We start from the raw sequence: 13,356 nt of genomic DNA, 5'->3' as shown, positions 1-13,356 counted from the left end.
AACTCACTATCATTTAAAGGCCCTGAAAGATCTCACAGCAAGGAATATAGAACATATCATTATTTCAAAACTTATTTGGCCATGAGATAAAATTTTACATAACACCTGTTAATACTTACCAAAGGCTCCTTTTTGCAAAGTTTTATCCTAGTAAATTAGATCACTTTAATAAAAACAAGAAGTTTTGAGATGAGCTCACTATCAAAACTGTTTTGTAAATATATGATGATGCCCATTTCTTCTTCCTTAAAGGGAAGAGAGTGATTTTCCTTCCTTTTAAGCCTCCTCTAAATACAAAACGGTATAATTTCGAAGTGCTTAAGAGCAGATTTGACATCTTATGTCAAATCTATTTAATGTCATGTCCCTATTTAATTTTTAGAAAATCTGAACCAGATCAATCATGTACGCGTAAATGTCCCCTGCTTATATACAATAAACGTAGCCTTCTTAATTTATTCTTAGTTATGTACATATTTTTGACATAAACATATTCCCTGTGTGAGTCATTTGCTTAGGGGAATCTTTTTCATTGACCTTGATGGTCTTGCAGTCTCTGAGAGTGTCTCACTATACTAAAAAGCTAAATTTGAATTATTTTTTACATAATTCATTCTCTTTCTCCTTTCCATTAGCATGAATAATCAAGAATTCATGGTATTATGGATTTTTAAATGTCAGAGATTGTAAAGCTGTCTTGCCTATTACAGTAAAAACTTCATTAAGGGCTATCATGTATTCAAAGTAGTGTGTAATTCAAAGCAGCTGCATATCCAGCTCCCCCTCTCCAGATGTACTATTGTCCTTTGAATCAAAACATCAGATAATCTAAGTACTCTTAAATTTCAAGTCTCATTTCTAGGTGCCAGGAATTTCAAGGTAACTATGTTTTAGTAAAGTTACATATCTCTTTGCCATCAAACCCATAAAAAATGATGCTTTTCTACCAGTCCATGGATCTCAGAGGGATAACGCCTGTTGGAGGATTGTTCAGCCCTTACTGATATCTTTCACAAAGCCTTACAATTTAAACTACACCTCAGATATATACCAAATGATAATTCTTTATTTTTAAAGATTTTTGGTCACAGCAGGAATGGCTTCTTTCTCACTGAAGTTGAAAGTATTCATTTGGGTATGGATTACTTGAAATTTCTTTTCTTTTAGCTATGAAATCTGTGTGATTTGCTTTTAAAAAGATAACATAGATCCACTGAAATGCAATTTTTAATAGTTACATCCCATAAATTAAAACAATGTTGGTTTCCTAATATGAACGTGTGTGCTTGAATCATTTTTCCTGAAGAGGATACATTTATGATTAAGAAAAATAAGATTAAGTGATTATGGGAATGATTATCAATTAATGAACACAAAGTATATATCTTACAGGATCAAGCCAGGAGAAATCCTCACTTAAATTATTCTTCTTTTATCACATAGTAGCCAAAGACAATTTAAGATTAAAATAAAAGCTGGTTTCATATCCCTCTTGTCTTTCTTCACGATGGTGTGTTTTTATAAAGTTGAACTTCTCTGTCATCAATAATTTTGTAAATTACCTTTAACAAAGGGAAAGATAAAACCTATCTTTATGTAAACCCTTACACTTCACCGAAAGACTTATGAGTGTTCCAAACTTACGGTTTTGGCACACCAACTGCGTAGCGTTGAGGGAGCAGAAAAGGGGTTAGCAGAAAGTGTATTTAGGACGAATGCCACCCACCATCAAGTAATGGTTTAAGTAGAAAGTAATCAGAGGGAGACCACAGCAGCTAAATTTCAACCAAAGATATTCTAGGTTTAGAACAATAAATAATTTTAATCAGGTATGTTCCAAGGAGCAAGTAGGGCTCCAACGCTATAACTTAGCCTGAATAAGCACTTTGAAAGTCTGTCAGATCAGCAGTCCCTCCAGAGATACAGCACATCACTTGACCTTCCATTAAATCCTGTAACTCTTGGTACAGAGAAGCCCAGATGTTATGAAACCTAAATGCCACAGACCAGAAAACATATCTAAATTAATGCAGACACCCTTTTTTACCTACATCAGAATGTTTGTCGTAAGATGAAGAGTGTTATGGAAATACTGACAGACTAAAGGAGTGGGACACACATACAGCCTGAACACCTTCCTGGAGTCCTGCTTTATTAGAGCCAGAGCTGCCTTATAATAAGGTCTTTTTAGTGTGTCAGTAACTAAACACTCTTGGTAGGGATCCAATGTGAACCACCTCTCCAGGAGTCTACAAGGTGGTAACGTGACACGCTTCCACAGAAACCAGTGTCTACATTTGATGAATAAGTCATTAAGACAGTCTCTAGGATGCTAAAGGGATTACTTTTCTTATCAGGACACACAGCCTTGTATATATGCTGCAAGCTGCACTTCATCATTTCCAGGGAACTTCTGGCCTCAGTATCAGAGTTTATCATTTGATGGTATAAAACTACGGTGAGGTTGATAAGGGACACTGAAATTATAGTGCAAAGAATGAGTTGAGGCCAAAAAGTGTAGGAATCCTGAGTTTTTTAAATCCTTATCCATTTCCCACTGATGGTTCACTTTGCCTAAAACACACAAAAAACTATACAGTATATGTGGATGAGATACACTCAACATTCCAACCGCAAACCTTGTGATTCTTGCTAATAAATAAACTTGTTGACACAAAAAGACAATTTGTCTCTAGTTGCCTCTGCGACTCCTTAGGAATATTACCAAGAAAGTGAATCTCAAGGTAAGAATGGTCTGAGTATTTTCACTATTGTCACCTTGCCACCCAACTGCTTTCCAATTCTTGTTTCCTCACGGCTCCAACATTGGGCTCTACCCTCAGAGTTGCACTAAAGTAAACACAGCATTTACTGGTGTGACCAGCTGTCACGACAGCCTCCTCAAGTGGCTAGGACACTGGATAACCTAGAGCAGTTTTCTGTTTCCCAAGCAGAGGCCAGCTCCTTACAGACTATGCTCATGGTTTTAAGAAGAAAGTGAAATCTGGTTCAACTCAGACTCTAGCTAAAGACTTCTGCATTAGAAAGCATAATTCACATTTACTGTAAATGTCATCATGCCTGTGAGCTCTAGTGTGTATTTACAGTGTCATTCTAGGGTTTTTCTTGATGGATGTTTTAGTCCCCCCCCCCTTTTTTTTCCAGGAGTTCCACATATCAAAGCTTTGGGATATTACTTTCTAGTGATTCTGACAGGACTGATAGAGCGTGAGGCATGGCCTCTTACTTGAAGATTTTTGGCTGTTATTCAAGGATTCACTGAAGACAGGTTTTGCAGTCACATTCCCCTTTATCATGAATACAGTGAACAAAAAAGCCCAATGCATCCTCAAAGCATGTACACTGAGTTAGCATCCAGGAAACTTTCCCTCAAGCTGTTAGCACAAGGGAGGAAGGCTGTTAGCATAAGTTATTCGCTTCTCTGCAGGGGCCAGGAGAAACCTTGTTAAGCCATAATTTCAATTCGCGGTGATCTGTGTTGAAAAATAGGATGAGCAGATTTTCATCTGCAGATTCCAAGAGGTGTTTACCTCCTCTCTGCTCCCCCGTCCTCTAACCCCTCCCAGGCTTCATGGTACAACCCCTATTAGCCCCGATGGGTTTTAAATAATCAAAACATCCAAGCACCGGGTTAGTTTTTGTGTTTGCCACCAAGGGATTATCCAGTAGAAAGTGTCAAATACAGCAACACAGAGGCCGCAAATCAAGAGGGGGTTGGGTTCAAGATCTAGAGAAGTGGCAATCTAACCGGCAAGGGGAAGGCTGTAGTTCATGTGTGAATTTTCTCTCTGGGGTTGGCATAAAATGGCATCTGCCTCTAGGTAAACAGGACTAAAGCCCAGACCAAGGGAATTTCCGCTGACAGAGTTAAGAAACCTCGCATGCAGTACCTTAGAGGTGCTTCAGACACCTAGTGCAGGAGGGCTCCGCTGGGAATGGGGTGGTGCCCCTTTTTCCACAGTTCTCCACAGTCGGGGGAGCCTGCTCCCTAGGACTGCTCTGAGCCTTTCTCTCCACTTCTCTCTCTCACTCACGACTCCAAAACTGGGCTAAAGCTGGCGAAATGCCCTGTGATGGGGCAGAGGGGCTGAGGTCAGCTGGGGGTAGGGGAAGGTCTGAAGGTAGCACTATACAGAGTGGGGCTCGCTTGGGCGCTGAGGAGGGTCCCAGGAAAAAGCTGGGGTGGGACCTCGGGAAGGGGGCGCGTGGGGCACTCACCTGCTGCTCCCGCTCGAAAACTGCGAACTGTATTGCCTTCGCGCAGGGTCTTAGGGCGCAGGGGCTGCGAGCCCCGGCCAGAGGAGTCTGGGGTCCAGGCTGCCTCGGCCTTGCCGCCGCCGCTGTACCTGTCATAGAGCCTTAGCATGTGCTCTGACACCTTATCGTGCGGTGGCAGCACGGGGTCCGAGTCGTCACCTGCCGTGTGGCCGCCTGGCACTGCCTTGCGGAGGTCTGGGGAATGTTGCTTGTGCCTGTCGCCCTGCCCCAGACTCACGCCGAAGCAGCTCAGCCACAGACAGAACAGCCAGTGCGCCCCAGCCATGGCGAGGTCCGGGTGTGGCGAGGTCCGGGTGTTGCGCGTCCGCTCTCCGAGTCGCGCGGGGACTGCAAGAAGACGCGAGGGGCGAGCGGCAGAGTCGAAGGCTGAACTCCAAACTTGCTGGGGAGAGGAGCTCCCGGAGTCCCGACACTGCCTGAGCAGGACAGCCACTAGCCCGACTTTTTGCGCTGGCAGATCACCGACTGGCAGGTGGGCTCTTCCTGGGGCGCAGCGCGGACCTCACCAGCGCAGGGCGCTGTAGACGCCTTCTCCACTCGCACGCTGAGAATGAGCTTAAGTCGCGGCGTGTGTGGCCAGGGTGTTTCCAGGATCTGTCTGTACCCTCCCTCCACGCTTTATTTTCGGTAACTGCGGGTCGAAGTGGCAGCGCTGAGGACTGAGACCAGCGTTGCGTCGGGCGCACTGCCCCAGCAGGGGTGCGCGCAACGGTCCGGAGGGCGCTCGATCGCCTTTTCCAGGGAATCGAGCAGCCTTAGTACTGCCGGACCGAGGGTGTGTGTGTGTGTGTGTGTGTGTGTGAGAGAGAGAGAGAGAGAGAGAGAGAGAGAGAGAGAGAGCGCTAGCGTGTGTGTTCTGGGGAGGGGGAAGGAAGAGAGAGAGAGAGAGAGAGAGAGAGAGAGAGAGAGAGAGAGAGAGAGAGAGAGAGAGAGAGAGAGAGAGAGAGAGAGAGAGAATATGACTTCCTTCTCAGGCTGATCTCCACAGTCCACAGTCAATCTCGCCCTCTATCAGCTTCGCCCTGGCAGGGAGATCTAACTAGGTTATAGCCAGGAAAGAAGGGGGAAGCAACCATCAAACCAGCAGGGGGAGGGAAAAAAAGGGAAGGGGTGGTGGTGGTTGATTGGGGAGAGGTGGAGAAGCTCTAGGAGGAAAGAAAGGTATTTATTTGCAATCCCTTAAACAACAGTCAGTGATGATATCCTGGCAAGCAACAGGGCAGAGGAAAATACATTCTTGCTGGCTTCTTTCTCCTTTGATTCAAACAAAATCAAGAGGTGAGCACAATTCTCATTTCCTATCCCGAATCTTTGCTGCCTAGGGTTGCAGACTTTGCACCTGTGCTGGGCTGCCATCCCTGCCTGGCTTTGTGAGAGATGATCCATCTGCTTTCCTCTCCGTCTTCGCTTTGCATCTCCCTCCTATCTTAACAAATAAACAAGTAAACATGCCACAAACACTCCACTTTATTCCCCTTCCAAAGTTTTCACTGTAAGGTGGTGAGTTGGGATGAAATGCCAGGACTCATGGGAGACTCAAATCCAGAGCAGCCTTAGACTTGCAAACTAGGAGATCCTTAGTAGTTCATAGGCATCAGTAGGTCTATGGCGATTGAACGACAAGCAAACATTTTGCCCTACATTTGTCATGGCTAGGTACTTGTTGTTCTTTGTATTTCTTGAGTATTTAGGAAATCTTCATAGGAAAGTCCATTTTATAGAGGAAGAAATTGAGGCAAAGAGATGGTAGAACTGAGGTCCATATTCAGGATGCCTAACTCTCACATTTGCCCGGTACTCAGGTACTCACTGTATTAATAATGAAACTAGAATTTAAATTGAAGTTTCAAAATGACAATGCATGTAAATGTTCTTGGCATTATGCCTGAATTGTTGCAGTCCAGGCCTGAGTAAATCTGTCCCGCAGTTACCTGTTCCCTCTGTGGTAACAGAGTGGGGCTTATTGAAAAGATTTAGGCTAGGGGTCTCCTTTGGGCTTCCAAATCTGTTTCCTTTTTGTAGGTAACAGCACGTCCCTTTTAGAGTTTTGTTTGGATGAAAATAGAAAACTGTTCTGGTGCACAGACTAGCCTTGGGTAGGGGCTCAAGCTCTTTCATATACCAAATTCATTCCAAATGCAGTCTACAGTCTCCCTTCTCAGTCACTTCTCAACCCATTGTGGTTTAGATTTGCCCTTAGCCACCCCCCAGAACTGTTCTGCAGATAATAACACATATTTCAAGGGTGGCTGTGAGGATTAAATGAGATCATGTGTGTGATCTTTGCTTGGCATAAAGAACATAATAGCTTTTGTGATTAATAATGGGCACCCAATTGCAAAATTCAATAGGCCCTGGAAGTGCTCTCCCTCTTTGATTTTTTCCTGTGAATCTTTGATTCTTTCTCTCTCCTTTCTGTTCTCTCTCTCTCAGTTCTTGGAGCTGTCTCCTCTCTGTAGGCCTTTTTCCAGTGTTCCTCACATATTGATATTCTGTCCTGGGAGGTTGCTTTGCTGGTCACCTCTGAATTTTTAAATATATAGTTGTGGGTCTTCCCAGTGATTGTCCACATTGCCAAAAGTTCACCTTTCTCCCCTCTGGAGCCATCCCTGAGACTTCCCTACCTTTAACTCTAGAGCATATCTCTCATAATATTTGCCACTTTGGTTTTTTTTTTTTTTTTAAAGATTTATTTACTTATACACACAAGAACTGGGGTACAGGCCAGAGTTAGGTGTGAGAGGATTCACCAGAGACAGAGTGGGGAGCAAAACAGTTGGATCTACTGAAATACACTGCTGAGGGGAGCAGCGGACGAGTCAGGAGAGGTCTGCTGTGCCATGTGGGCTAACACCCTGGCCAGGGATCAAACTCATGCTGTAGTGGCTTTGGATAGCTTCATAGTGCTGGGTTTTAACCCCTTGTGCTGCCAGGGAGGCCCAATATTTGTCACATTGTACTTGACTTAATTCTTCATTCATAGGATGGTACTATGGGGACTAGGGTTGACTATATGTCTCTAATGCCTACCTCACTTCTTCCTAGATCTATGTGTCTAGATATATGTTTTCTCATTTGAGCCATAAGCATGAAACAATAGTCCTCTCTTATTTGGTTCTTGTAAAGAATCATTGGGTAGTCTGTGTCGAGCTATCAGTACAGTGCCTAGCTCACAACAAATGCTTGAGTCAACTATGAGCTAAGAGATTTGCCTATATGTTTTTGCCTAAAGCAGAGGTCAAGTCATAACCATTTTTATAATTTAGTGACCAGACATCACATCCAGAATAAACAAAGTAATGAGGAGATGTTAAACAGGTAGATTAATCCCTAGCCAGAACTCTCATCTATAATTGCAAGACTGGAATAGAAAGTATGGATGCAAGCCAGCAAAATGACGAACACTTATAGCAGCCAAATCCTGGGCTGAATGTGGCTCATGTGCAACTAACCCACACCTAGGAAGACAGAGAAGTGGATGTAAACAGACAAAACCAGCGGCAGCATGTCCCGCAAGGACAAATAAATGGTACCCATGCCAGACCTTCTTAGTGGTCTCATAAGGGAACTTAATGAAACACAAGATGAATTGGTAGTAGAACTCTCATTAGAACACCTGCAGCCCCATCTTATTATACATCAAGACCCTGGCACTGTGCTTCTTTTGTTAAGGGCCATCAATTTCAGATCTGGATGGATATTTTCCCCCCTGTTATTCTTTTCTTTTTTAAAAAAGATTTATTTATTTATGCATACAAGAACTGGGATATAAGCCAGAGGTGCAGGGGATGAGAGGATTCATCAGAGACATAGTGGGGAACAGAACAGGCAGATCCACTGAAATACACTGCTGAGTGGAGCAACGGGAGACAGGAGAGGTCTGCTGCGCCATGTGCATTAGCTCCTAGGCTGGGGGATAGAACTCATGCTGCAGTGGCTGGCAATAGCTTGATAGCACTGAGACTTTAATCCCTGAGCCACCAGGGAGGCCATGGATTAAATTTTTTCATATGTTGCCATCTTTGGATATCTTCCCCACAAAAGGAATACATCACAGGACTCATAATTTCACTGAGCATCTGGCTTACTTGATATAGGATTTGTAGCTATTCAGAAAAATGAACTTCAGAATTAAATACAATGGTGACATAATTACCCTGTGTCTGATTTCTCCATTGAGTCAGATTAGTTTAAATTTGTTTTATTTTTTTAATACTAGAATTTCCTATTTTACGCCAGAGATTATTGCTATGACAGCCAGCCACTGGACCAGAGGACACTTACCAGTCTCTTTTCCTAATATAATGAAAGTTAAAGAAAGACAATTGAAAATAACAGCAAACACAAATTTGGAATTTTAGTGGATTTTATTGAATTGAACTCTATATTTGATGACAAAACCGTGTGTGTGTGTGTGTGTGTGTGTGTGTGTAAGTATATATATTATACATTTCTTTTAGCTCTCTTCAGCACTTTATATATTTATGTTCTAAAAATTTTCTATCAACAACTACTAATGAATTATTTATATAAAATTGCATTATCACTATGGGGGAAATATATAAGGAGAATGTATTTTAGACTGGGAAGAGTTTGCTGTCCTGTAGGTAAATTCAAGAAGCCTCTAGTGGTCAGGATCAAGGCCAATGAAGGCCACATGGGATGATTAACAAATAAAGGAAGTATTTTGATAGTTACAGTATAGTATAGTATATAGTATAGTATAGCGGTCAATCATATTTTATAGACTATGTCACAATATGCCCTTAGTGAAAGGAAATGGAGAAAGCAGAGAAGATTTCCTGGAAAAAGTGGGGCTTTACTTAGCCTGGAAAAATGAATAGGATTTTAGATAAACCAAATAAAGTGCTTGTAATTTAGGAAAGAGTAACACTAACAGATAAGTTACAGAAGTAAGACTGGAACTTGCCATGTGAAGAAGGTAGTGTCTGCGAGGACCAAGACTAGCTTGATTTGAATTGAGTATGTGTATTAGAGAGCACAGGGAACTAGAGATGGGGTGTGCAGTAGAATGAGTTTCTGGAGGAGCTTCGATGTGAGATCAAGAGGAAAGGAGTGAACCATATGATATTTTTGAGAAAGGAAGTTTTCTAATGGCCAAAACTCTCCCAATTATCTGGAAAGTGTCAATAATTAATAAATTTCCTGCCTCTGGATTTATATAAACATAAGGCAGATGACAATTGGGAGAAAGAGTTGATTTAAATCCCAGAAGTTTGATTGAAGACATTCAATTTTATTAGCTGCAAAATTATTTGGAGATCTATCTATCTATCTATCTATCTATCTATCTATCTATCTATCTATCTATCTATATCTCGATATATACACCTCCAATAAATTATTTATATGTATGTATATGTGTGTTTAGTATATATACTATATATATTATATATAATAAAATTCAAGGCACTTATTTATTTCCCCCTGCTGTTCATATTTGTTCAGTGGTTTGACAATATCATTGCTAATGATTGTGTGACTCTTGTCATTTCCCTCTTTCTTCCTGCAACTCCAGAAGTCATCAACTCAGGTCCTTGTTGAAAGAAGAAAGGAGGAAAAACCAAGGCACAAGCTCGATCATTCCTTTACATGAGGACAAGCAAATGCTTTCCCAGCCGTGGCAGGTCTCTCTGGTATCTAGCCGACAAAAACCTTATCACATGGCCACCCAACCTGCAAAGGGGACTAGGGGGTCAATTATTTTGTTTGTTCCTAGACACAATGCCACTGCAATAGATGCTGAATTCAGTTGTCAAGGAAGATGGTGCAATGGAACATGTACATTAATAGGGTCTTCTATAAAGACCCTTCCAATGCTGAGATTCTATAAATCCTCAGTCCATTTCCACTAGTTACTTTCTATTTTTGCCTGTAAACTTGTTTAGTTATTCTCCTTCCTAACAACAAAAATAACATCCAAACTCTTGTCCTTGTCTCACTACACAAACTATCATCCTTAATCTCTGAACTTCATTAAAAAAAAAGTTTTTATAAGGTGGGTTAATGGTTACAAAGCAGGGAGGGGGGCAGGTAAATTTAGAAAGAGGACAATGGTATGGTGAAGGACAGAATTAGATTTTTAGTGGTGATCTTGATGTAGTATATACACAAGCTGATTCTCTATTATGCACACTGAAACATGTAACATTGTAATATTACTTCAATTTAATGAAAAGAAATCTAGACTACATCTAACATTCACTTACTACCTATAATCATATCACTTCATTTTATTTCTTACCATCTATAATATGATCTCTGTACTCTACTCAAACTGTTTTTGTATTTGGTACTAGACTTCTAAAATCCAACAGCTGCTTTCTCTCTACCACCAACTCTTCATCCTTTTTTACCTTTCAGTGTTTGGCATTGTTTATTACCCTCCCCTCAAAACTCTTTTTCTTTCATATATATGACATTACTCTGGCTTCTTCCCATCTTTTTGATTACCCTCATCATTATTTCACTCATTCAACAAATAATTACTGTCTATTGTGCTAACACTAATTTAGCTCTGAGTATACAAAGATGAAATTAAATAGTCTCTATCTTCTGAAAACTTAGTCTAATAGGGAAACAGAAACATCACCACTTAAGAAATCTTATTCATTTTGTCTGAGTAAGACAGGAAATTCTGCTTCAAGGAGATGATACTTGAAGTGAGATTTGAACGATAAGAGGTGGTTTTCTGGGAGTATTTCAGATAGGACATTCCAAGCAGAGGAAATGTCAAGAATGCAGGGTTGGGAGAAGCTTTTCTTCTGGCATCCTTTTCCAACTTCATATCAATTTGTATTTCCATTTACTACTTCTGCAACTCACTTGCTTACTTGAGCTATACACTTTCATTAACTTCTCGGGTACTCCAAAAATGCCACTGCTAACATGAACCTTTTTACAGAATTTCAGATCCCCATTTTTTATATATTTGTGGATATCCTGTGGCCTCATATAATGTGCACATCTGAAATGCAACTGATCACTTCCCCTCCATCTTATTCTTGGTTTTCATTTTTCTATGAATTGTACCATAAATCTTTCAGCCATCAAGTTTCTAATTCTTCAACTCACATTTTCCTTCTTTCTCTCTCTGACTATATATCTAATCCATTGCTAAGTCATGCATTTTTATTCCAACTTCTTTCACTTAGTTAATCAATTTTTCTAACTGAGATCTTTCCTTATATGTTACATGTTTCACAAATATTTGAAGAGCTGAATCCAGTTGAACAGTGATAAGTATGTTGAAGGGATATTACATCAGATATTGCCCAACAAACACATATCCTATTTAAATATACAAAATAAAAAATGTTTACCTTCCTTTAGCACACAATAATTTGGTTTTAACCTTTGTGTGGTTGCTTTATTCTGAATTAACCTCAACTACAATTCAATGAAGACATTCCTTAAAATTTTAATGATATGAAAATTAAGGATATTAAACAGGTATAGTAAGGAATAAGAATTAGCTCCTTGAGGACAGAAACTATATGTATTTTCATATCACCTGTAGTCATGCTCTATCTTCTCCCTATTCTATGCCCAAGACATAGAATATTTCTGTGCATTAATTATATCTCTATAATCATACTGTAGTTTTTTCTGCCTAAATAAAAAATAAAGATAATATTGTGAGATGACTGGATCCTTTTCATGCTACTTTATATTCTGTTTTATAATTAACATATAGGACAACATGTGCACTATATTTTATAACTAATTGATATGTCCATTCATATTTCCTCCTTTTTATTTAATTCCACCTATATTGAAAAACTCTGCCGATAAATGTTGCTATGAGAATTAACTACTACATAGCTACCCCTGACTCCTGCCCAAAGAAAATGATTTCACTTATCACAACTGATGATTTCCTCTTTGGTGGACTGTTTTGTATCACTGTTTTGAATCACAACATGAGAAAATTTTCAAGTTTACCTTGAAGGTTTTCCTTCTACTTGCTGCTCATTGAGTCCTGGTGATTTTTTTTTTTTTAAGATTTATTTACTCATTTACACAAGAGTAAATGGCCGGGGTACAGGCCAGATGTGTGGGAGGGTGAGAGGATTCACCAGAGACAGAGCAGGGAACATAACAGGTGGACTGAGGAAATACACTGCTGAGGGGAGCAGCGGGCACGACAGGAGAGGTCTGCAGCGCCATGTGGGACCCTTGCCAGTCGGCTGGGATCGAACCCTCACTGCAGAGACTGTGGATAGCTTCACAGAGCGGTGCTCAACCGCCTGCACCACCAAGGGAGGCCCAAGTCCTTGTGATTTGATAGCTGAGTGTCTCTTCAGGATTCCCACATGTTTTATATAGATCTATCCACCATCCATATTGGTTTCTTCCTTCAGGCAGATGGTATCTTTCTCTGTAATACGTGTCTAAATTTAAATTATTCTTTTAAGTGTGACAACATTAATTATAACCCTATATATGATTCAGAGGTATAGGAACACACTTCTCCACATGTATGTCACTATACCTCAGCCAACGCAAGGTACCCATTGTCCTCCACCATAGTCCATTGGGTGCCTCTCACATTTGGTAAATGTAGTGGTTTGTAGGAATTGTTATTGATTGGGTTTGTCTGGTCCTTTTTTTTTTTTGTTTTGTTTCCCTATTTCCATATACAAATGAAATAATCCAACATCCATTTATTTAAAAAAAAAAAAGAAGGGGACAGATGGTACTTACCTCAATTATGATAAAGGCCATGTATGTCAATCCCAGTTAACATCATTCTGAATGGTGGGAGACTGAAAGCTTCTTCTCTAAGATCTGATATAAGACAAGGAAGTTCACTTTCTCCACTACTGTTTAATATGCTATTGGAATTCCTAACTAGGGCAATGAGGCAAGAGAAGTAGATAAAAGGACTCCAAACTGGGAAAGAAGTAAATTATCACTATTGGCAAATGACATAATAATATACATACAAAACCCTAAAGACTCAACTAAAAATCTAATGGAAATAATAAATCAGAACAGTGCAAACAATGAGCAAGAAGAGAAATTAAGAAAAAA

At 40.5% G+C, this 13,356-nt stretch overlaps 1 protein-coding gene across 1 annotated transcript in view; it reads right to left on the bottom strand.

Annotated features, from left to right (window-relative positions):
- BMP3 (bone morphogenetic protein 3) overlaps positions 1–5,149 on the bottom strand; it is a 28,524-nt gene extending 23,375 nt beyond the window's left edge. The window contains exon 1 of the mRNA XM_037530319.2: positions 4,240–5,149. Within this exon, the coding sequence (XP_037386216.1) occupies positions 4,240–4,564 (325 nt within the window). The 5' untranslated portion in view covers positions 4,565–5,149. The remainder of the gene's footprint in view (positions 1–4,239) is intronic.
- Positions 5,150–13,356: the final 8,207 nt, after the last annotated feature.

This window comes from Talpa occidentalis, unplaced genomic scaffold, assembly GCF_014898055.3.
Source record: "Talpa occidentalis isolate TD23 unplaced genomic scaffold, MPIMG_talOcc4v2.1 talOcc4.6, whole genome shotgun sequence".
Taxonomy (NCBI): Eukaryota; Metazoa; Chordata; class Mammalia; order Eulipotyphla; family Talpidae; genus Talpa; species Talpa occidentalis.
This window is presented reverse-complemented; position numbering and strand designations above follow the sequence as displayed.